Genomic DNA, 24,803 nt, shown 5'->3' on the forward strand with positions numbered 1-24,803 from the left:
AGGAAGACTTGTGTTCTAGTTAGGTCTCAATCACTGGGCAAGTTACAACTTCTGACTGCCTCAGTTTTCTTCCTTGTAAAAATGGATATAATAATAGCATCTACCTCCCAGTGTTGTGGAGAGGATAAAATGATATATTAGTAAAGCATGTTCAGATCTTAAAGCATTATGTAAATACCAGCTAATAACAATAATTATTTTTTCTTTTTGTGTGATTCAAGGAATCCCTCAAGTAGACCTGCTTAGCCATTGTGAATAATTTTCTGAGCTGATTGCTTGTAAAATATTTTGGGTGCCTTGTCATTAACAGAAAAAAAAAAGATATGCAGTTATCTATCAGAGCAGTGGATTAAGTAGTACTTTCCAAATTTATGAATGATTTAATTCAAACAGTAGGCAATTATGAAACCAAGTAGCACAAATTGAGGAACAAAGTAGCTTAGGTAAAAGCAAGACACATCTCCAAACTATGGTGCTCCTCTTTTAGTGAGTTAGCCCATGGTATTTTACATGCCATCATCTTTAAGTGGGCATGTGGTTAGTAGATTGAAAGCTGGGTTTGCATTCTTTTTTTTTTTTAAAGGACCATTTGAATTCTCAAGGAAAGTTTTAGGAAATCTTCCCTACATTGGGCTTGGAAAGCTTTTTTCTTTAACTGAAGATTGTATTTCCCTTTCCCCTTCTCTTTTTTAGCCTCTTTTTCCCAAGAAGAACTATGAATGCCTAACAAGCTGTGAGTTCCTGAAATACATTCTGTCAGTGAAGCAAGGCGATTGTCCAGCACCAGAGAAGGCCAGTGGTTTTGCAGCTGCCTGTGTGGAAAGTTGTGAGATTGACAATGAATGCTCTGGGGTGAAGAAATGTTGTTCAAATGGATGTGGACATACCTGCCAAGTCCCCAAAAACCTATACAAAGGTAGAGATCATAATTGGGCACTTGAAGGGAACTTGAACTTTGATTCATGAACAAAGCTGCTTAGAAATTGCTAGTTTGTTGTAGTTTCTGAACACAGAGAAAATTGAAATCTTAGAGGAAGAGATTATGTGGGGCATGGGGGGAGTTAAGCTACTACGTGTTTCTTTTGTGTGTTGTACAAACCACCTTAAGATATAGACATCTTGAGATGTCAGTAAACCATAGATATTGGACACAGGGAATGAAGAGCAAATTGGGCCTTGCACAGAAAGCCTTGTTTAGTTTAACCCTAATGAGAAGTGTTGAACCATTTTAACAGCTTAATGTTAAGTGGCCGTATTTAAATAAAACTGTTTGCCACTGCAATGAGACTTTTCAGGAATGTAATTATTTAAGTACTGTGGCATACCAAATATTTATTAAGCCAGTAGGCGACTAAACAAGCTGTGAAGTTTATTTGTACAAGAAATGTGAAACAGAAGTCTTTAAAAAAACTCTGTATACCTCAATTGTGTATTATAACTGCTGGTATCAAAGAAAGAATCTTATTAGATAAATTTGAAATCCTTTAACTTAGTATTCTAAAACATTAGCGAGTTTTTTTCTTTGCAAAATAACATATTTTAATGAAATCAAGTTTTTAATTAATTTTAACTTGCACTCTTCCAACATATGTCTGTTTTTAAAGAAATTGTAGAAAATCATGATTGTCTTAAGATTATCACTCTACTTTTGAGTCACAAGTGATCCTTTAGTAATTATTCCCAAAGAATTGGGATCCATTTGATTTGAGGTTAGTAATCACTTTTATAAAATGGCTGAACTCATTCTTTGTAGTCTGTTTTACAAGTCAAATAGTCTTGCTTTAACCTTCTTGGTCATGATGGATTAGAGGAAATATTAGATTTCATGGTCATATTGAAATTTTAGTATGGGTTAAATCATATTGGCTTAAGGATTATTTGACATTAACTGTTGCTAAGCTATTTCTATAAAGCTTACTAAGGTCTCTTGAGCCACATCTATAATGATTCAAGTCCTTGAATGCTAATACTATGACAGATGCCATTTGATCTGCCTTTTGGATAATATGAAGACTGAAAAAGAATGGGGAAATGCATCACTTAGGTGCTTGTTGTTTATGCCTGGTTAAAACAGAGAGAAGTACAAAGTGTTTATTACTTTATGTTGAGCTGTTATACCTACATATTCCATAGATTCTATTCTAGCCCATGGATATGTCAAAAGCTCTCCTTGTACTTACAAGTCAGCAAGGGGTAGGATTGGGAAAGAGCAACTGGATCTGAAATCAGAGAATCTCATTCTGCTTCTGGCTCTGTGGCTTACTACCTATTCAATCCTGGATTCATTACTTAACCTCTCTACTCCCTACCCCACTCCCACTGATGCAATAAATTCCAGTGGTTCCTTATTGTCTTAGGATCAAATATAAACTCCTTCGTTTTGTATATGAAGCTTTTTACAACCTGACCCTTTCCTGCCTTGTCTCTATTCTTACATGGTACTCCACTCTACCCACTCTCTGGTCCAGTCATACTGGTGTACCTGCTATTCTTCTCACAAAACATTCCATCTCTCATCTCCAAGACTTTTCTAAGATACTGCCTCATGATGCATCGAACTCAAGATATTGAGCATCCTAAGATCTGCCAGGACTTTTAGCATTCTATCTATGCCTGCAGGGCTTTCCCTTCCCATCTCTGTCCTAGTTTCCTTTATAACTCATCTCAAGTGTCACCCCTCAGTACCTAGTGCTCTCTTCTCAAACACCCTTGTATTCCTTTTGTTGTTTGGTTGTTTCAGTCATGTCTGACATTTTGTGACCCTATTTGGAATTTTCTTGGCAAGGATACTGGAATTGTTTTCCATTTCCTTCTGTAGCTCATTTTATAGATGAGGAAATTGAGGCAAACATGGTTAAGTGACTTGGCCAGTGTCACATAGCTAGTAAGTGTCTGAACTTGGATTTGAACTCAAGTCCTCCTGACTCTAGCACTGGTGTTCTATGCACTGCACCACCTAGTTGCCCCATTCCTTTTGTACATATTCTGTATGTATGGTCATACATTAGAATGTAAACTCCTCAAAGGAAGAGACATATTAGTCTTAGTGTCATCCTCTGTTCTTAACACAGTTCCTGGCACATAGCAGGTCCTGAATAAATATTGTTGATTGATGGTGGATACTAAAATTAATTGGACTTATCTAATTTGTGCAAATTCAATAAAACAGTTCTAATTTGCCATAGTTAAAGCCGTGTTTGACAAACATGTTTTCCATGTATATAAATGATTTCTGTAGGGGAGAAATTGAAAATTGATTCTGTAAGTTTCAAGATGTGTTACACACTAACTGAATTCTTGCATAGGAGATAGCAGATCTAGGTTCTAATGGTGACTCTTCTTCTAATTAGCTATGTGACCTTGGGAAGGTAATTTTACTTTCCTGGGCCTCAGATCCTTCATCTATAGAATAAGGGAGTTAAACAAAATGGTCTCTAAGATTCCTTCTTGCTCTAAAAGTTATATTAGTCAAAATGTTATATTCTTGGTACTGAAGTCCTGTAGAGTTTGTGTCCCTTTTAAATGCATTTGACCATTATGGGACAAATAGTTTAGAGTGCATGAGATTCTGATTTAATCCTATACCTGAGTAATCTATTCTTTTAGCATAAAGTAGATGTGATATTACACATCCCCTGGCATATAATTTTGGACTCAAATCATGGAAAGAATAACATCCCTCTACTGAACTGGCCATGTTTGTTTTGATATTGGTGTTTGGATGTGAGCCATAAAATACCTTACTGAGTGGGGGGAAAATTCCTTCCTTGTTTTCTCCAAAACTGTTCATTGATGGAGTCATATTGCTGAAGTCTTATTAGTAATAGTAATTTACTTGTTATATGATGCAAAGACCTAGAGTGGGCTTTCAGCTACTTTGTAATTGTAGGAACTTAGTGAATGCCATTATTTAAAATTATCATTCTATAGATTCTAAGAAGGGAGTGAAGCTATTTATATGCCATTGACCAAAAAATAGTAGTCTTTTAGGAAACATTGTTTTCTTAAATCATGTTGAGCTTCAGGCAGAGAATGCAAAGCAAGGAGACAGGGTGCCAGAAGGGACCAGGAAGGCCTCCACAAAACAAGTTAGATCAGCCAAATTAATACTGAAGATCAATGGAATAACACTGAAACATCCCAATTGTAGTCTTTCAGTCTCCAGTGTCTGGAACAGCACCTATTGCTTAAAAGACGCTGAATAACCATAGGTTGAATTGAAATATCAGTTTCACAATATTTACACATTAATGTTAAATTTACTTTTAATTTTTTTCGAGAGCAAATGTTATCATTGTCATAAGGGAATAAGGTATCCCATAGCATAACAAACCTAAGATCTTAGAGATGAAAAGAGTCTTAAAGATTATTCAATCTATTGGTTCCCAAACACCAGTCTTCATATCATTGCTGATTCTTAGTGGTATTGCATTATGAAAAAAAAATCACTACCTAAGGCTGTGACTTCCTAAAACCTATATACTTAAATTTTGTTGCTCCTCTTCCTTCTCTTTCTCCTTAAATCCTATATTTTGTGCCACTAAAAATTTCAAAATCAACATTGTGGAAGGCAGAGTAGTCCAAGTTGGAGAACTGAGATATATTACCAATATTAAGTACAGTAGATAATAATAATTATAATAATAACAATTATTACTAAATAACTGACCTGCACACAAATGTATATCAATTTAAAGTTTATAAAGAATTTTCATGCATTATTTAATTTGGACTTCACCACAACCATCTGAAGTAGTTGTTATCCCAACTTTAGAGATGAGGAAAATTGAGACTCAAAAAGAGTTCTGGTATTTGTGTATGGTCAAAAAGCTAATGTCAAGGATGGGATTTATGGCAAGGTTTTCTTAATTCTAAAATCAACAACTTTGTTCCCTGTGTTATGCAAGGGACAGGCATGTTGACACATCAGACAAGGTGACTGATTAGTTGATGACGTGGAATTAGAACTCAGGTCAACTAAGTCCATGATATGATGCTGCCATCATACCATTTACTTAATAGTCTTCTTGATCATGTTGAGGATATTCACTATAAGAGGACCATACACTTGAAAACACATTAAAAATTATAGTTATGACATTATAGGTATAGGGCACTCAAAATGAAGGAACTCCCTCCACTAGGGCAGATTAATAAGTATTCTGCAATTTGTCATCTTAGAGAGCTGATTGGGCATTTAATCATTAAGTACTTCACTTACGGTCACTAAGCAGAGATAAAACTATAACTCAGGTTTACCTGACTCAAAGCCCTTTTCTTTATCCATCACACTAAAGTGTGATGTGATAGACACTATCACTAAGTGATAGACACTGTCACTAAATAGTAGAAAATTTCATTCACAAATCATGCATATATATATGTATATATATATTTATGTATTTTTATATATATATATATATATATATATATATGTATGTATGTATGTATGTATGTATGTATATATATATATTTCCTGGCAGACTCTGTTTTGAGTCTAAGAAGTTACTGAAATGCCTTTTAAAATAATGATAGGATTTATTTTTATTTGAATAGTGATTTGTGGTCCGTATAACTCTTTACAGATATATTATTCTTTGTCTCACAACAGTCATGTAACATCTTTAGTAAAAAAAAATGTTATCTATTTTTTTTCTTTTTTGACTAGGCAATGGGGTTAAGTGACTTGCACAGTCACACAGCTAGTTAAGTGTTATATATCTGAGACTGGATTTGAACTCAGGTCCTCCTGAATCCAGGGTTGGTGCTCTATCCACTGTGCCACCTAGCTGCCCCAGTTTTCTCCATTTTAAAGATGAGGAAACTTCAGAGATCAAACTTTGTCAGGACCTACCTACTTATCAGGCTGGGAAAGCTTCAAATACAAGCTAAGTGAGAGATTATACATTTCTGTAATATAAGAGCTATCCTTGCTTAGTCTGTAGAGACTAAACACTAGAGAGTTGGCTACCAGGTGATTTTTTAAAAATTTGTTTGTTTTTGCTGCAGCAACTCGTGATGGCCATCTATTAAGGCATGGAAGAGTTGTACTTCACATCAATAATGTAATTATCCACATCAGTTATATCATGTAGACTTGAAATATTATAGTATTAATTCCAAAGATTCATATATGCTGCATTGCATGTATGCCTTAGTACAAGTGGCCCAGTGATTTAAATTTAATTAACTTTAATTTTGTGGAATGTTTATTATATTTATGAACTAGCATAAAGAGATGGTAGTGTGACTAGGGAGAAGAAAAAAAATCTCCACTTGATTTGAAGTCAGAAGACTTGAGTTCCAATCATAACTGCTGTTTTACTGCCTAGACACAGAGAAGTAATGCAGTGGAATCAGCACAGGGTTTGGAGTTAGGAAGACCTGAGTTCAAATCCAGCCTCAGACACTAATTTTGTGACATTGGGCAAGTCACTCTGCCTGCCTTAATTTCCTCAAATATAAAATGGGGAGAATAGTTGCACCTACTTCCTAGGGATGTTTGGACAATTAAATGAGACTATATACACACATATGTATGTATGTATGTATTTTTTTGTGTATATGTGTATATATATATATATATATATATATATATATACACACACGTACATATATATTGTTTACTATATATATACCACATATAATATCTATGTATCTATCTCTCTTACTGCAGTACCTGGCACATAATAGGTACTTAACAAATGTTTGTTTTCTCCATTTCTTCCTATTTGACCTTGGGCCACCAACTAATTAACTAAAGAGTATTTATTAAGAACATACTATGTGCCATATGTTAGGTTATGTTCTGGGGATGCAAATATAAAAATGAGATAATGTCTACACTCACAGAGCTTATATTCTACTAGAGAAAAATTATTGAATTTCTTTGTGCCTCAGTTTCCTCATTTCTAAGCTGAACTGATTGCACTAAATAATTTCTAAAGCCTGATATTTAAATAATGGTTAATCATTGAATTAGTGAATATACTTTAATATTACTAAATAGTACCTTTCAGTTTTGAGAATAAAAAAAAATTTGGCTAATCAAGCCACATCCATATCTGGTTTGGATTGTTCCATTACTCTATAGATACAGACTATATTTAGCATTTGAAAAGCAGCAGGTTACTACTACCTTTGATTATACTAGACTTCTTGGCACTTACTAATGTTTTAAAAAAAACTATTTTAGCACATTTTGGATATCATGTTGTTACAGCGAGACGTTAAAAATTCTTCAGCAGAAGAGGATAGATTTCAGAAAACTAATTTGTCCAAGAATAATGAAAAAGCCTCATAATTTACATAATGAAAAGCACATCGAGTAGTGATTGGATGTACACATCTGGTTATGAAATTGATGAAACTCGTTCTACAAAAGTAGACTCTAATGCACTTGTACCGGCTTCAGTTGTTTGTGCTGCTGGGATCCATCTGCACACAATTACATACACCAGAGAGGCTGAGTTACTTCCAATCAAGTGAATCCAACTAACCCTAATGCAAAGCAGATGGAAGCTTTCTTAACATGCAAATTGCAGGATTATTGTACATCATAATTAAAGAGAGATTTTTAAATGAAGAAATTTGAACTGACGTAGCCCATGATGCTCATTACATTAGATTAAGGCTGTTGGTTGCTGAATGATATCCAAGATCAAAACCTTTTAGAAGTGGATTTGGATGCTGGGATTTACTGCTGATGAGTTCAGATTTCTTCAGCAGCTACAGTATTTACTATAGTTTTATTTACTGTAAAGGATTACTGCATTGAAGTGCCATAGGGAATGGTCTATTTCTAGAATCCAGACAAGGTTCTTTATGAGTTTAAGAAAGTAAACAGTCTTCTTACTTTTTCCCAGTTAAAAAATTTGTTAGAAGTAAAGCAGATTAATAATATAAATTACTCATTATCCCTTAATTTGTACTATCCATTTGTTTACATCATAAAGTTCTATCCCCCTGCCCTTCCTCATATCATGCTGTCAAAAAAGAGGAATTGATTTAAACCTGGAGAATAGAAGATTGGGGATCAGGGAAAAAGGGGAAGAAAGTGAAAATAGGCATCATAGATTTCTTCCAATATTTGAAGGACTGTCATATGGAAGGACTGTCATATGTCATCAGGATTGTCAGGCTTGGCCCTAGATAGGAGAATCAAAGGTCAGTGGGTTGAAGGTGCAAAGAGACACATTTAGGCTTGAAGTCAGGAAAAACTATCCCAAAGGGGAATAAGCTGCCTCAGCACATAGTATGAGTTCCCCCCATTAGACTTCTTTAAACAAAGGTTTGTTGGGAATGTTGTAGTGTACATTCTCATTCAGATATAGGTAGGAGTGTGTTGGAACCAGCTCATATGGTAACAATCAGCTCATAATCTGATTGTTAAATTTTTGGTCTGAATATTTATAGTTTAGACTTTGGCAAATGCTACAAAACAGGATTTAATTTGTTATTTTGTTGATTGTCCAGACTTAACCAATTAACTTAATTAGCTAATTAAAATAATTTTCCACAGTCTCCTTATTTGCTACTTCATTTTATTTTAATCTTTTACTCATATATATCTTGTTTTTAGAGCAGTAGTAAATGAGCATTTTTTATTCCATGGGTTAAATTATGATGGAATTGAACCTAAACTGAGAATTATGTCTCATGTTAGCAGCATTTTTAGTCTATCAAAGGGAAGAAGTGACAGTACATCCTCTTCCTGAACGTTAGCTTGTGTGAACTCATTATTAAACTTCACTAAGACAAATGGAAACAATAGTTATCGAAAGTGATCCTGCTTTAAAGAATGACCCCAGAGAAAGAGTGGCTATAAAGATACTATTTCAGATTCATGAATCAGTTTAAACATTTTTAAAACAATGAGAAAAGTAAAGGGCTTACCATGACATAGACTGAGCTTTGTGTCAGATACTTTCAATAATAAAACATTGCTATTTAGGGGCCACTTTTATTAGGGGAAGTGAGTACCAATTGATTTAAGATTAGCTCTTCCCTTTGACGTGTTTTCCTTCTTAAATGCTCACCTCAGCTGAAGTCACACACAGTCTGTTTTAATTGACATACTTTTCTATGTTGTCATATTTCAGGTGTTCCTCTAAAGCCCAGGAAAGAGTTACGATTTACAGAGCTTCAGTCTGGACAGCTGGAGATTAAGTGGTCCTCAAAATTTAATATTTCAATCGAGCCTGTAATCTATGTGGTGCAGAGGAGATGGAATTATGGAATCCATCCTAGTGAGGATGATGCTACAAATTGGCAGACTATGGCACAGGTTAGTCCCTTATGGAATATCTTTCTTTTTCCCTTCCTTCCTTCCTTCCTTCCTTCCTTCCTTCCTTCCTTCCTTCCTTCCTTCCTTCCTTCCTTCCTTCCTTCCTTCCTTCCTTCCTTCCTTCCTTCCTTCCTTCCTCCTTTCTTTTCTTTCTTCTTTCCTTCCTTCCTTCCTCCTTTCTTTTCTTTCTTCTTTCTTTTCTTTCTTTCTTTCTTTCTTTCTTTCTTTCTTTCTTTCTTTCTTTCTTTCTTTCTTTCTTTCTTTCTTTCTTTCTTTCTTTCTTTCTCTCTTTCTCTCTTTCTCTTTCTCTCTCTCTCTCCCTCTCTCTCTCTCTCTGGCAAGGGGCACTTCTACTACTCACATAAAGCCTTAACTTGCTGAATGATCAAGGTACTTCTTACTACAGATATAACAAATATCAGATGCTGAAAGAGTAACACATGGAATCAGAGGAAGAGATAATACCAAAGAATGGAAAAAAAACCTAAGTGCTGACTTAGTTCATTATGGTGTGGTAGATGGAACAAGTAGACTTAGAGTTGGAAGGCCTGGATTTGAGTCTTGAATCATAGGATCTCAGATCTAATAAGGGCTGAAAGAGAACTTGGAGGCTCTGTCCTTCATCACGTGATTAAACTGAGGTCCAGGAAAATTTGGATGACTTGCCCAATGTCATACAGATAGGAATTGTCAGAGGCAGGATTTGAATCTATAAAGCCAGTCCTAGCTCTGTGACCAGAGGGCCACTTCCCTGTCTTCTGTAGGTCTCAGTTTTTTCATCTGTAAAATGAGAAAATTGGACTAGATACCTTTTAAGGTCTCTTCTTGATCTGTCAGACTATATTTCTACGAAAAAAATATAAAAATGTAGTATCTGAATAACAGCATTTCATTTCCTCTAAGACCTATGTTTCTTTAAAAGTCAAATTGAAACCTACTGCAAATAAGCAATACAACATTGGTTGCACTGGTGAATTTAAATTTGGTAATTTGTCTCATGACTCTTCCATTTCTGTTCAACTTATACTTTTCTCACTCTGGAGGATCTGAGATGAATGAGTATGAGATGCCTATCCCCAAACTACTTAATGGGAAGGAGCCAACAGGTCATAAATCTTGACTAAGTGCTTTCCTTGTTTTGGTGTGTTTCTTAACGTATTGGTGGCCCACCTGGATGGCAGTGCTCCAGACATTTATCTTAACATTGCTTCCTCCTTCTCTCCCTTGTTGATGAGGAAAGCAAAATATTTTTTTTCCCTTAAAGAGTTGTTAAATGGCTACCAGCTGCAAGAAAATAAATGGAGGGAAAGAAAAATATATTTTGAATGTGGAGCTGATTCATGATTTTTTTTAAACCAACTAGAGTGAATTCTCTGCACTTCTGTCTATAGATTTTTTTTAAAGTTCCCTTCAAATTTAAGTGGTAGTTCAGGCCAGACTCTCTCTCTCTCTCTCTCTCTCTCTCTCTCTCTCTCTCTCTCTCTCTCTCTCTCTCTCTCTCTCCCTCCCTCTCTCTCTCTCTCTCTCTCCTCTCTCTCTCTTCTCTCTCTCCTTCTCTCTTTGCAATGGCAATGATATGAGGTATTTTTTAATGAGCAATTTCTTTTCTGAAAAAAACATTATCTTTTAAGAATAAGGGATCACCACAGAATGTATTTAAGGATTTCAATATGGACAAAAGAGGTAACATGGCTCAATGGATACAGAGTTGGCCTCAGAGATAGAAAGACCTGTAGTCACTCCCTGTCTCTAACCCATACTGACTGTGTGACCCTGAGCAATTCACTGAACCATTCAGTGCCCCCAGGCAACTCTCTAGTGAAGTATATGCACTGATTGGTAAAGGGAGTTTCCTCACCCTATAGCAGTGCTGTCAAACTCAAGTAGAAAGGGGAAGCCCACTAAACTCTACAGAAGCATCCTGGAGGACTGCATATTCACTTAGAAAACCACATATTAATATTAGCCGTGTTCTATTGTAGTTTTGTTTATTGAAGAAATTCCAAATGCATTTTAATCTGATTGGGGACACACTTAGGAGTGTTGCAGGCCATAATGCAACAGCTATTTATTTGTATGTTTGACATCTCTGCACTACACTAAGGAAATTACAGATCTGGACAAAAGCAAAATGGAGAAGTGAGAAATTTTTCTCTAAAACTAATATCACATAAATGACAGAATATTAATTTTAGTCACAAAACATCCCAACCCAACTCTCTTCTCTCCCTAGTTTATAGCACATAAAACTTCTCAGAAAAGTTTTGATGGTGGATATCATATGTGCCCTTGAACAGTTATGTGGTTGCTTTTCTCAACCATCAAAGTTTGAAGGGCTAATCATTGTAACTGGGTGAATGGTAATTTATTTATTCTCTTTACAGAGAAAAAACTTTGAATTCTTTTTCCCCCTAGTGAAGGCCAGAACTAATGCTTCTTTGGCATCTGCCTGATGCCATGAACATAGTTCAATGCTTTATAAAATGTATGTATTCATATGTCTGTATGTGGGCATGTCCATGTTTGCATGTGAGCATATTTGTGTAAGTCTGCCAGACTTTTTGTTATTACTCTATGATTTCAAGGAGATTTATCACAGAATCAAAGAATTTCGGAATTGGAAGGAACCTCAAAGCCAAATTCCAATTCATATGTCCAAAAGAATACCCACTAAAATACCTTACAAATGGTCTTTTAGACTTAAAAGCTTTCTGTGAATGGGAACCGACTACTTTCCCAAGCCAGCCTATTAGAGTTTTGGAAAGATCTGTTTATTAGGAAGTTTTGTTTTTTTCAAACATTTAGCCTAAATTTGCTTTTGTGCAACTTCCCCCTACTCATCCTAGTTTTGCCCTCTGGGTTCAAATAGACCAAGTCTCAAACCTCTTCCATGGCTACAACATCTCTCTTAAACTTGTATAATAAGTATTTTTAGTTACCTCAATTGATCCTTAGATGGCATGGTTTCAAAGCCCTTCACCACTCTGATTGCCCTCTTCTGGACATACTCCAACTCATTAATGTCCTTTCTAAACTCTGCTATGCGGAACTTCTACAATACTCCAGTTGTGTTCTGACAAAGATATTGTACAGTGGGGTTCAGACTCCTTTATCCCTGGACACTGTCTCTATATAGCCCTTGATTGTATTAGTTTATTTGGCTGCTCTATTTCATTGCTGATTTATTGAGCATTCAATCCACTAAAATAATCTCTGATATTTTGTTTCAGACAAAATACTCTCTAACTTTGCTTTTGCATCTTGTACTTATTTCTATGTGTGTATGTATATAGAATGCTATAGCTATAGATAGTGTATATACATCTATGTATTTATGACTCAAGCTTCAGATTGTATTTAGGAAAGATAAAATCTCTAATTCTTCCAAAATACATTCTGAAATCAAGTAGGAACATCTATGTGCCCTCTTTTATCTGTGACTTCCACAGGTAATTGAAATGCTTGACAGGTATTTTTAATAATATTTTAAAAATACTTCTCTGTGTTTCAAAGAAACATATCCATCTTTTGGATCAGTTATAATTAAGCAAATGCATACCTTCAAATCAGGGGTTTTTACATCATGGATTTATTTGACAGTTTGATGAAAACTATAGATTTCTTAGACTTTTTTAAATGCTTAAAATAAAATAAACCAATTGGTTAAATATAGTTATAAAAATATTTTTAAAAAAGGTTACAGATCTCAGATTAGGAATCCCTGCTGCAAATGAATGCACTTAGGACCAGGAGTAAATGAAAACCAGTGCCAACTACCTTGATTTCTTGAAATGCAAATGGATGGTTGGTCATCCCTAGAAATGTAGGAATAAAGTTTCAATTAGAAGTAGAAATTAAATGCTTTAAAGTATTTTTCACATGTTCAGGAAGGGATATTTTGTGGGGGAAAGATATAGTTGTTATCGTCTTTGAATGTTGAATGTTAATGTTAATGTAAAATATGAATGTTAAACATTAGACATAATATTGAATTATCTTAAGAATTGTTCTTGAGCTCTATCCAGGCTAGGGTGTGGGTTGCTATGTATTTCCTGTGTGCTACAACGGTGATTAAATAAAGCAAAATATTAATTTATTAGTTACCCCCTAGAAAAGATAATTATACATGTAGGAAAATCCACAGTTTTAAAGTCTCTGATTTTATTTTTAATAGGTAAACTCTATCTTCCAATTCATGAATACATGCTCTTAGCCTGGCCTCTAATTTAAAAATAAATACTTTATAAATGTATCTTATGAACATTCTTATTCAAATAAATGAATCAGCACCCAAATATCATAAAACTTGTTTTCAGAGATCTTGTTATGAAGCATCAATACTTCAGACTTTTTTTTAAAGTCCTGGATATGAAGTATCAATAACATGAGTTCAACTTACTCAATTTTCCCCCTGGACGTTCTGCAGTTCTAAGACTTCCTTTGATCTCTAACCCCAGTTTCTATAATTGAGCATGATTAGTATTTACTTAGAAGGTCAAAGGTCTTACAGGTCAAGACTAAGGTGCATTGGCCAACTGGTTGGTGGATGTCTGAATAAACCCAATTGACATGTCAGAATAAAAAGAGCCTGTGTGTGTGATATGACATTTTCCCCTTCAGACTACTGATGAGAGAGTTCAACTGTCTGACATAAGACCTAGCAGGTGGTACCAGTTCCGAGTGGCTGCTGTTAATGTGCATGGAACAAGAGGCTTCACAGCACCCAGTAAACACTTCCGCTCCTCTAAAGGTTAGTGTTGGTTTCCTGCCTCTGACGCTCACCTTCGACTTGGTCACATATGGAATGCAACTTTGCCCTTTTAATGTTTCATATTTATAGTTTCCAACAGGTGGGCATTCTGTATTTAGCCATTCATTTTTGCATTGGGTTGAAATCTGTTTGAAGTTGCCGTGCAAATTTATGACTAAGGATGTGTTCTTTTATCTGTAAGGAGACTTGACATAAATTGAAAGGAGGTTTAATACCCAGATCTTCTGACCCAAAGTCTTCTTTTAATGAAACTAAATCTTAGGATCAATTTCAATGAGTCAATAGATTAAAGTATGAAAGCTTCTCTTTATTTGATTTGGGAAGGATAAATTTTAGGTTTAGTCACATAGACATTCATCACTGATTTCATAAATATCTATCACTTTAATTAATATAGAAGTAATACTTCCACAAAATTTCTTGATTTTGGTTAATAATATTATTCATAAGTAAAAAGACTTTATGTCCCCTGTCTGACAGTTTTACTTAATTCCTTATCTATAATAGTTATCTTACAACCTGGTAGACAAATTATGATTTTTTTAAAGTTACATTTAAGAATTGGCTGCAGGAAGGAGGATTCATTTGGTCTGTGACCCTATGGCAAGCACAACAGATCATCAGGCCCCTCCACATCAGTTCCCTGCTGCTCAATCTGCAGTACCCTGAATTGATTATGTAGCCATCTGGATAGGTCATCAAGATACAGCTGTTAGGCCATCCACAGCCATAGGCTCAGTTGTGTCATTTGTGTACTGTTCAAGACTTACCTTACCTTAATTTTTCAGATTTTCATTTTTTTTCATTGCATGGTAATAGCAACAAATAGCAAAAAGTCTAATTTTAATCTTCATTAATGCAGAAAGTGCTGTGCCTTGGGTTATGAAACCATTTTGACTTCCTGGTTTACAATACATTGGAGAAGATCACTTGATGGGAAAAAATGTTTTCCTTGGGCCAAATTTTAGCTTTCAGAAAGCCTAATTGTGTTCTTATACGCACAATCTCTGTTAATTACTCTGTGAGCTCCATGTATACAGTACATGTATTGTACTCGCAATTGATGCAATTTAAAACAGGATATTTAATATACCATGAGATGGATGTTTAGCTCTTTTAAAAAAAGCAACATAGAAGAATTGGTATACTTTTATTCAGAAAATATAGGAAGAGAGTAGAAATGGGAGTGATATATTTTTAAAGTAGGAAAAATAATTTTAGGTAGGTGACTCCCATTAACATCAAACAGACTTGAATGTTAGTCACCTTTTAAGAAGCATGTGTATACGTAAAGCAGGTGCTCTGCATAATTTATGGAAGAGTAAAATAACTGATTGAGATAGGGTAAATAATAATAGAAAAGGATTATAGAATGTTTTATCTCTATATTGCTAGATTCAATGTAATCTTGGCCTTTAATTGGTAAAGGTTGTTATCATCTAATTAGCTATATGAACCATATGAACTGACATAGGACAACTCTTTAGCTCTGAATATCAGAAAAGAAGCAGCTAATAGTGCCTCTTTACAGTTTTTATAATTATGGACTGATGCACAGAGAACCACATCTGTCACAAAGGTCTTGGTGACCTGGTGATATAATGAAGGCTGACATTATATTCTTTGTTCAATAGATTCAGCAAAATGTTGCCTAACTCAATTTGGTCCTTAGGAGTCCTCTTCACATTTCTAAGGGCAGTTTTATTAGTAAGCAATTGTCATGTGGTAAAATTTCCAGGAAGCATTTACTGCTCCAAAAATCCTCATCAGTTTTCTGTTCCTTATCACTCCAAAATTTGAATTATGTTCCTTTTGCTTAAAACCCAACCTTTGTTACCTCTTATATAAGAACTCTTTAAGAATTAATTTGTTCATTATGTGACTTTATGTCATACAATATAGTTTACCATGTCCCATTCATAAAAGTAAGCCTGCATAGGAAATAGGATGGAAAGGAGAATGAAGATATTAAAATAGTTTTACCTACTTTATAATTTTGCTTATCATAAGAAAAAGGAGAGCTAATGTGCAGGATGACAAAAATAGGGTCTGAAATGGGTATGGACAATCTGGTGTAATGGGAGGAATAAAACTAAATTTATCTTTTAGAAATGTTAATTCTCAATAAAAGCTAAAAAAAAAAATAAACAACCCTACTATATAGTGCAAATTGGAATAATATTGTTATATAGTAGTTACTCTGATAAAAAAAAAAAGAGTACTTTAGTGGACCTCAAGCTCAGTCTGATCTAATAGGTAATGTAGCTGCCAGTCAAAACAAGTGTGAAATTAGGTTTCATAATATCCGGAAAGAGGGAGGTGATATATCCTAATTCACATTGATGGTTATTCCAAATCAGGTATATTGTATTTAGCATTCAGTCCCATATATTAGGAGAATGATGAATAAATTCTGGAATATGTCAGGGAAGAATTATAAGGATGTTGAGGAGATTCAACACGTCATCTATGATCCAACTAAACTGGCACCCTTTTTGTTCCTCATATGCAACATTACATCTCCTATCTTTGTGCCTTCACACAATATCAGAGTGTTATATAAATGCTAGCTCTTGTTGCTATAGATGGAGCCAGCAAAACCTTTTTATTTTTAGAAATGTCATTAAGTCAGAGCTATACATTAGAAATATTAAGCCAATGGAAGTATGGAGGATGGCTTGGAGATAGGACCCTGGAGTATGGAAGACCAATTGGAAGGTTATTATATTCATTTAGGGAAAATATAGTGAGGGCCTGATCTAGGGTAGTTGTGTTGTCCATGGAAAGGAAGGAATAGATATTGCAGAGGCAGGATCTACACAGCTTGGGAACTGATTGGAATTTGAAAATTAGAGAGGAAAAAGAAAAGAAGTCAGAGATAATTTTTAAAGTTCTAAACCTGAGTAACTGGAAGGATAAATGGTGTTATCAACTAAACAGATGTTTGTAAGAGGTTACCATTTAGGAGGAGTATTGTGAATTGAATTTAGGGTATATTAAATTTGAAATCAAATATTCAAGTGGAGATATCTAAAAGGAAGTTGAAAATATCAGAATGGAACTCTGGGGAGAGGTTTGATGGTAGATATGTAGATATGTTAATCATAATTAATAATCATTAGTCATAGAGGTATTCACTTACTGGATGATACCACCAAACCAGAGCATATAGAAAGAAGAAAGCAAAAGAAAGAGCCTCAGAAAACATGCACATGTTAGAAATGGGATGACTAGCCCATAAAGGAAATTGAAGAGGAGAAGTTAGAGAGGTAGAATTACCACAAGATGTTTGAAGCCATTTCTGGAGTCAAAAAGGTAGATCCAACTTTTTTGTTACTATTAAGGCATGCTTAACCCTAATAAAACTTTTTCAATCATTTCTCTTATTTAATCAGTGCAATATTAAAATATAATGTACATTTGTGTGTAGATTTTAAAGAATACTAACTTTTTAACTTGATTTTAATAGAATGATGTTCTAAGATACTAATTTGGAAAATAATTTAAGAAAGGGGTCCTATTTAATGAACTGGAAACCATCCTCTTTTCATATTCCCACAGGTATTTTCATTGAATATTAGTTGTCTGTAGACTGATATAATTGAATTATGTTACAGCAGTAATCCTACTGAGGAAATTAATAGAATATAATTTTATGTATTTACAGAAAGGAGAAGTAACAAGTATTTAATATTAACCACAATTTATAAAGAAATGGTCCATTGCTCCTCTTTTTCTCTTCTTCCTTCCTGAACCAACTTATTTACCCACTCTGTGCTATAACAGTATAACAGTTAAATGCTGTTATTTATGAGATTTGCTATGATAAAGGGTTGATTTTAAAAATCACCATTTCCAAAATAATAGCCTATGTCCTGCTTTAGAGAGTATATAGTGAGGGATAAATAACTATCTAATCTATATTAGTTGTGTAGACACAAAATTTGTATGTTTCTAGTAGGGTAGTTGGTCAATACACATTTATTAAGTGTTTTGTAGGTTCCAGGTACTGTGCCAAATATGAGGAGTACAAATATAAGCATAAAGGAAGACAATTCCTGCCCCCAAGGAGCTTATATTTTAATAGGAGAAGACAACACATAAAAAGAAGCTGAAAAGGGAGGGGTAACCAGCATGTGGGTATTATAACCTTGTGGAGATGGATTAGCAGTGCAGCAATGCAGAGGAATGAAGACATTATTGGCCTGGGCCTCTCCTCCTTAAATTGGAGGTTCTGAGAGGATCTTACCAGTGAGAGGGAGATTGTGTAGGAGCGGTACTTCCCAATATGAGAAATTGGCCAAGATTAGAGTGAGCTTTCTGGGTAAACAGGTTCGAATGGCATGGTAGACAAAATCCTATGGAAATGAGTCAACAGTACAGCCTAGACAAGGAGGAAAGAAAAGGTGAATATTTTCCATTTGCCATTCATTTTCATTAAAGTTAAATAGAACTGGAAGAGAAATGTATAGAGTCCATTTAATTTCTTTTCGTCACACTGCCTCATTCCCACAGGCTATAGAATTTGTTTTCATAGGAAATTCAGGCTATTTGATGTTTTATTCATATGGTAGTGTCTAAATGAAAATCTGGTTTGATTTTTTTTTGAATTAGCTACATATTATTTAGTTCATTGAAAACTACCAAACCAGTTAAGTGTGTAAACAGCCTCCTGTCTTCTTAAAAAACTTTTATTCTGCCAACTTCTCCACACCAAAATGTTCTTTGCATAGTGAGTTTTTTATTATTTATGAGCTGATTACTTGGTTGATATATTTTCTTATCCCCTTCTTCTTCCTCCTACCTCCTGCTGTCTGCCTTTTGGTTATCTCATTACTTGCTGTTATTTCTGCTACAATGTATGTAGGGTCATAAAGTAGGCCAAACTTCAATTACTTTTACCTAATTGTTCATAGTATCAGCTAAGTAGATTGATATTATTGGGAACAAAAGCAATATGGGGTTGATCTTTGTATTTCCATTAGCCATATTATGTTTTATCCTATTAAGACATTAAATATAAAATTTTATATATATGTATATGTACATACACATATCTATCTACCTATTTATATCTTCATCTATATAATTCTAGAAATAAATATGGTTTAGGGGTTAGGGAACATTGCATTCTTCCTTTTGTTTGTTTCCTCATTTAGAAAAGGGAGATGATTATCTTGGCCTACTTTAATCTATCTTCACAGATCCTCAGCCAACAATGGCAAAATGTTTGCTGGCAATAACACTATCCCTGTCCACTTTAAAGCACCTACTTTTATAGCCTCAACCCACTTCACATCAAGAAGAAATACAAAGAGTCACAACAGAATAAAATGTGGATTAATTTTGGCATCCTTTAATAAGAGGCAATTGATGATTTGTAAGTTCCCAACAGGTCTGAAATGCACAGGCTCTGCCTTACTCTGCTATGTAGATAGCACCACAGTATTGTTATCTATTGTTTTAAAATTTTTCTTAAAGGAAAAAGACGGACTCATTTAAGTTTAATTTGTGCATGGCACTTAAAACAATTGAGTTTACAAGTTTGGAATGAGGATTTAAAATAATCATAAAAGAAAATGCTAATGGCCACGTCACTAAGTTAAAACACATCCTTTCTATTGACAAGCAATAAACTATAAAAATGAAAATAGAAGTTACAGATAGTATTATTCTCTATGTTAGGCAGTTTCGCTTAATTGTTTTTTTCTCCCCTCAAATGGATAGCTTCTCTGGGAGTCTGCTTTTTGGGAAGTGGTGATGTATCTGAATAAAAGGTATCAATTAAGAAATTAATGTATGAAAATATCATAAATAGGTTTATTGATGTATAAAGATGAAATGCTTCAAAAATAATGCTATTCCTGTTCTTCCATTATTAGGCAAAGGGCAGCAGCTGGAGATATTTCTGTTAATTTTTCTATTGTTAAAAAATATAAAACTTGAATGTTACAGTGCTCTGTCACATTGTATTGATGTGAAACATAGTTTGTGATGGTCATGACCCAAATCATGAGGGCATCAATGCTTGTGGTGAGATGAGTTGATTACTCTGCACAGCTGTGCAGGAGTTAGGAAAGATGCCCAGGTGTGGGCATCATATGGTATGCCATATTCAAAGAAAAGTATAAGGACTTCTTTTAGAGTAAGTAGTTCAAAGTGAGCATTGAAAAGAGTGTGACCTGGCACAGTGTACTGAAAGACCAAATAACTTCATAAAATCAAAGTAAAAATAAGGCCGTCCTACAATGAGCCTACATTTTTTTTGTTTTCTGATCAGTAGTTTCTTTATGAGAACTCTGTATACTTTGATCTGATAGAATTATTTGATTGCTTGAGTAAAATGGAAGCTTTGTGAATTTAATTTTAAGATGCTGCCTATTATCTACCTATTTTTCTGTATTTATTTATCTCTTGATTTATACATCTGTCTAAACATATAGCTATTCATTTGTTTATTTAGATTGGTTTGACTGTTAGTACTTATTGAAAGCAACAACAAATTAATGTTATCTAGTTTCAATTAGGCCCTTACCTATATATAGGAATACTTTCATTAATTACTGATTTATTCCCTGTCACATTCTGAATAGTAGTCCTGAATCGTCTCTACTGTTCTTGGTTCCCCAACTCCATCCTTAACCCACTCTCTCTTAGGGAACAATATTGTCTGTTGCTTTATTTAGAAGGTGGTAGCCATCTATCCTAAGATCCTTCATGTTCCTTTCTTCACATATCCAGACTTCTCTGTCTTTGTGTCTCATCCTTTGCTCCCATCCTAGAGGATGTAACTGTCTTATTTCTTTTTTATTTCTGCTCTGGATCCCATCCTTACTGTTTCTTTCTAGAGTTTCACTTCATCCATAATTTCTTTTCTCTTTCTACTGATTCTTTTCCTGCCAAACATGCTTATTCCATTCTCCATACTCCTGCCAATAATCTTCCTTAATGCACAGGTCTAACCATAATAGTCCCTGCTTTAATGCCTTGGTGTTTCCTTTTAGCTTATCTGACTGAATATAAAAGCATTAGCTTGACATGTAAGGCCTCACACAATCTGATTCTCATCTCCTATCCCAATCTTAATTCATATTACCTAACTTTCATATATTCTGTGTCCTAGCTAATATAGACTGTCAGCTATCCCCTAATATTAACATAATGTCTCCCACCTTTGTCAATTTGCAGAAGCTCTTTACCATGCCAGGGATATGCATCCTCTTCAATAACTGCTGAAATCATTATTTTTCTTCAAAGATCAGCTCAGTGGCTACATCCTTCATATAGACTTCTTTGATCCTTCCAGCTAAAAATCCTCTCTCTTGCCTCAAACTTTCCAGGAGCATTTTGTCATGCTTTGCCCCCATCAGAGCCTACTTTGAATCATACTAGTCCATCTAAAAGTCATTCCCTATCCATTGATCACCGACTTCCTTGGTAATAAGACCTATACTACTTTTCATTTCTAGAGCCTGACACAGTGTGCATTGCCCATGCATCATTTAAGAAATGTTTGTTGAATTGAAATTGAGTATGGTAATGGCAAGGAATAGAAATGGCCATTATTTACTTGGGAAACCCTGCCCCTGAAATCATTTGCATGCTGGCACAGAAGGACATCACATTTACTTTCCTTTTACCTCAAGTACCATCCAATTTTAGCACCATCTGTTTTTCATGTCATGTTTTTTTTTGGGCGGGGAGTAGATATAGCACTGCCTTTGGGCCCAACTTGATTGTCTTTGTAAATTCTCAGGCAGGGCATTTTCTAAAACAAATGTTTTAGATTCTTCACTGTCTATATTCTTTGGGAACCAATGCTCAGTTTTTCTTAACTCATATGGAAAACTACTTATTCAAAGAGGTCAGTTCTATGAGAAACTTGGAAAAAGATATGTTTATTTGAGTTAGTCAACAAGCATTTATTAAGCTTTTACTATGTGCCTAGAACTATACTAAGCTGCAAAGAAAGATAAAAATACTTTTCCTGCTCTCAGGGCACTTGCATTCTAATAGGAGGACACAGCACCTAAATAATGGGAAACATGTATAGATGGAAGGCAATGTCATAGAGAAGCAGTAGGGGAGACTAAGAAAGAACCCTGTAGAAGGTAGGCTAACTCTCAAAGGAAGCCATAGAAACTAAGAAGTAGAGGTGAGGAGGGAGAGAATTATAAACATAGTGGACAACCTAAGCAAAAGCATGTATATGGATATGAAATGTCATGTGTGAGGAATAGCAAATAGGCCAGCCTGAATCATAGTATAAGTGGAACGGAATCAAGTGGAAGAAGACTATGAAAGTAAAAAGGGGCCGTCGTGAGGAGCTTTAAATGGCAAAGAGGGAAATTTATTTTTAATTCATTCTAGAGCACAGATTCTTAATCTGGGGTCAGTGAACTTGGTTTTTGTTTTATTTCTTGGTTATATTTTGATAATTGTATTCCAATATAACCATTTTTCAATGTAATCCTATATATTTCATTTTATATATTTAAAATATTATTCTAAGAAGGGGCGCATGCTCTTCACCTGACTGCCAAAATGGTCCAAGACACAGATATGGTTAAGAACTCCTATGCTAGAGGTAATAGGGAGCCCAGGTAGTTTGTTGTATAAAGAGGTGACATATAGCATAATGTCATTTATACTTGTTAAAGTGGAGAAGTAAGGAAGATACTTCAGCTAGGCTTACTCCTAGATTGTGAAGGATGTTAGTAAAAGATAGAAGAAGCCTATTACTTATTTTCTGAGGTGGATACCAGTTCACATTATCCACTCTTTGCTTGCAAATTTCCAAAAGCAGTCAAGCCAACTTTTAGTACAGCAGCTAAAAATGCACATTTTCCTACGGAATTTAGCCAGTATTTAGCCAGTCAGACAATAACATTTTAGTTTTGTAAAGAGATTTGTTATTGTTGTTGTTGTTTTGAACTAACGTCATTAACTTTGTTAGTGCATAGATCAACTCTTCTGAACCATTCTAATAGCATCTAGTTATTTTACTCCAAGTAAAAGGGATCACCTAAAAATCAATATTTCTTGTATGGGTTTTTCTTTTCAGGATGAAGTTACTAGTGTATATAGGGTATAAATTACCAAGGAAAAGGAAGCAGACGACATTGTTTTCCCAGAACATAAGTACCATACTGGATGTGATTTCATGCATACATTACTGAGTGTTAGTAAAACTAGAACAGACACCCACTTGCAGTCATAAAGTTCTCTCTGTGGCTCCTAAGGGACCCATGAGTTTTTTATACAGTTGCACAGCTGGTTTATGTGTACCATTTCAAATGGGCAGAACTCAGCCTTCTACATTTGCCTTGAAACTATTTAATGGCTGGAAACTTGTCTGCAATGCAGCTTTTCAAAGAGTTACATGTTTTAGCAGTCACAGATAATGCCAAACGATTCTTTTGGAAAAAAAATCAAGATCTTTTAGTCAATAAAATAGAAAAATGATTTTGGAATTAGAGCTAAAACAAGTGTTGTATTTATATTTAGGCTGATATTTCACAAAAAAGCATATTGTCATTTCTTTTGAGATATGTGACTATGCTACAGATATTCCATGTTTTTCTTTAAAGGCTCAATGTAATTTATTTGGTAAGAAATTTTGCTCATCATCATAAATCAGAGAACGGTATGATGTAATTATTTATCCTAGATGTTTCTACCTTTATAGCCCTTTTAAAACTCTATTTGGTTTTCCTCTGATGTTATGAATATGGGTTTCTAGATTTAACAGATAGTTCTGCCAGTAAACACTGTGAATCCTTCCACACAATATGTAGTGTGAGGAGTTGCCCCTCTTCCCTACCCCAACTCCTGCCCTTTCTCTTCAATGATCTGAGCTTTATTTTTATTGCCCTGTATTTTTTAAATGGTGATGAGTAATTTTATTGGTCACATTGCCCAATAAATTTTTAAACATCTCCCAATATGCCACAAATGAGCAACATTTCATATGGTTACTGACAACAAACTATTAAGTCAAGAAGTCTTAAATCCAAATAATTGAAAGGTTCTGTCTTAGACTACTGATAGAAGCTATGCATGACTCTTAGCATGGCAAGATCACTATAAAAGGCTGAAGGAGGTTTGTATAGTAACCTATACATGCAACATGTATTTCCTGTGGTACTCATGAGAAGACAGACATGAGAATGTGATCTTATGTTAGAATGGATTTATTTCCTTAAATTTCTCAGGTTATCAACAATATATTTTATGTTGTAAAGAGGTCTTGCTTTCTACAATCTGTTGCTGTAGATGTTTTTAAACATCTTTGAAAAACAGATTGATGTAGGTTCTGAAAATGTGATCCAGGGAGCTCTGGGAATCTTTGAGATCCTTTCATGAGTTCTACAATATCAAAACTATTTTCTTAATTACACTAAAGCTTTTTGGTTTTTAATGTGGTAAGTATAGATCACTGTGACCCACATAAACAAAATCCCTCTGAGGTCCTCAATAATTTTTAATAGTATAAATGAGTGATGAAACCAAAATGTTTGAGAACTGTTGGTACAGGAGATCGATAATTGGAGAATCAAGAGACTTGCATCATAGGCCAGGATTTGCCAATTGCTACCTGATCATTCTTGGTCTAACATTTCTATGACTCACTTTCCTTGTCCATTGAGTGAGGAGATTGGATTAGATGACCTGTCAACTCCTTACTAAATTCTATGATTCTCTGTATAGAAACTACTTTTATTATATAAAATTATAAGTATATTT

General features: G+C 34.7%; 1 protein-coding gene across 2 annotated transcripts in view; it reads left to right on the forward strand.

Annotated features, from left to right (window-relative positions):
• Positions 1 to 24,803, forward strand: part of ANOS1 (anosmin 1) — a 236,766-nt gene that overhangs the window by 163,120 nt on the left and 48,843 nt on the right. For both annotated transcript variants that reach the window (XM_021006244.2, XM_021006243.2), the window contains exons 4-6: positions 694 to 916; positions 9,102 to 9,286; positions 13,907 to 14,036. In XM_021006244.2, the coding sequence (XP_020861903.1) occupies positions 694 to 916; positions 9,102 to 9,286; positions 13,907 to 14,036 (538 nt within the window). The remainder of the gene's footprint in view (positions 1 to 693; positions 917 to 9,101; positions 9,287 to 13,906; positions 14,037 to 24,803) is intronic.

The sequence above is a fragment of the Phascolarctos cinereus genome, unplaced genomic scaffold (genome assembly GCF_003287225.1).
Source record: "Phascolarctos cinereus isolate Bilbo 61053 unplaced genomic scaffold, phaCin_HiC Scaffold_726;HRSCAF=1367, whole genome shotgun sequence".
NCBI classification, from domain to species: Eukaryota; Metazoa; Chordata; class Mammalia; order Diprotodontia; family Phascolarctidae; genus Phascolarctos; species Phascolarctos cinereus.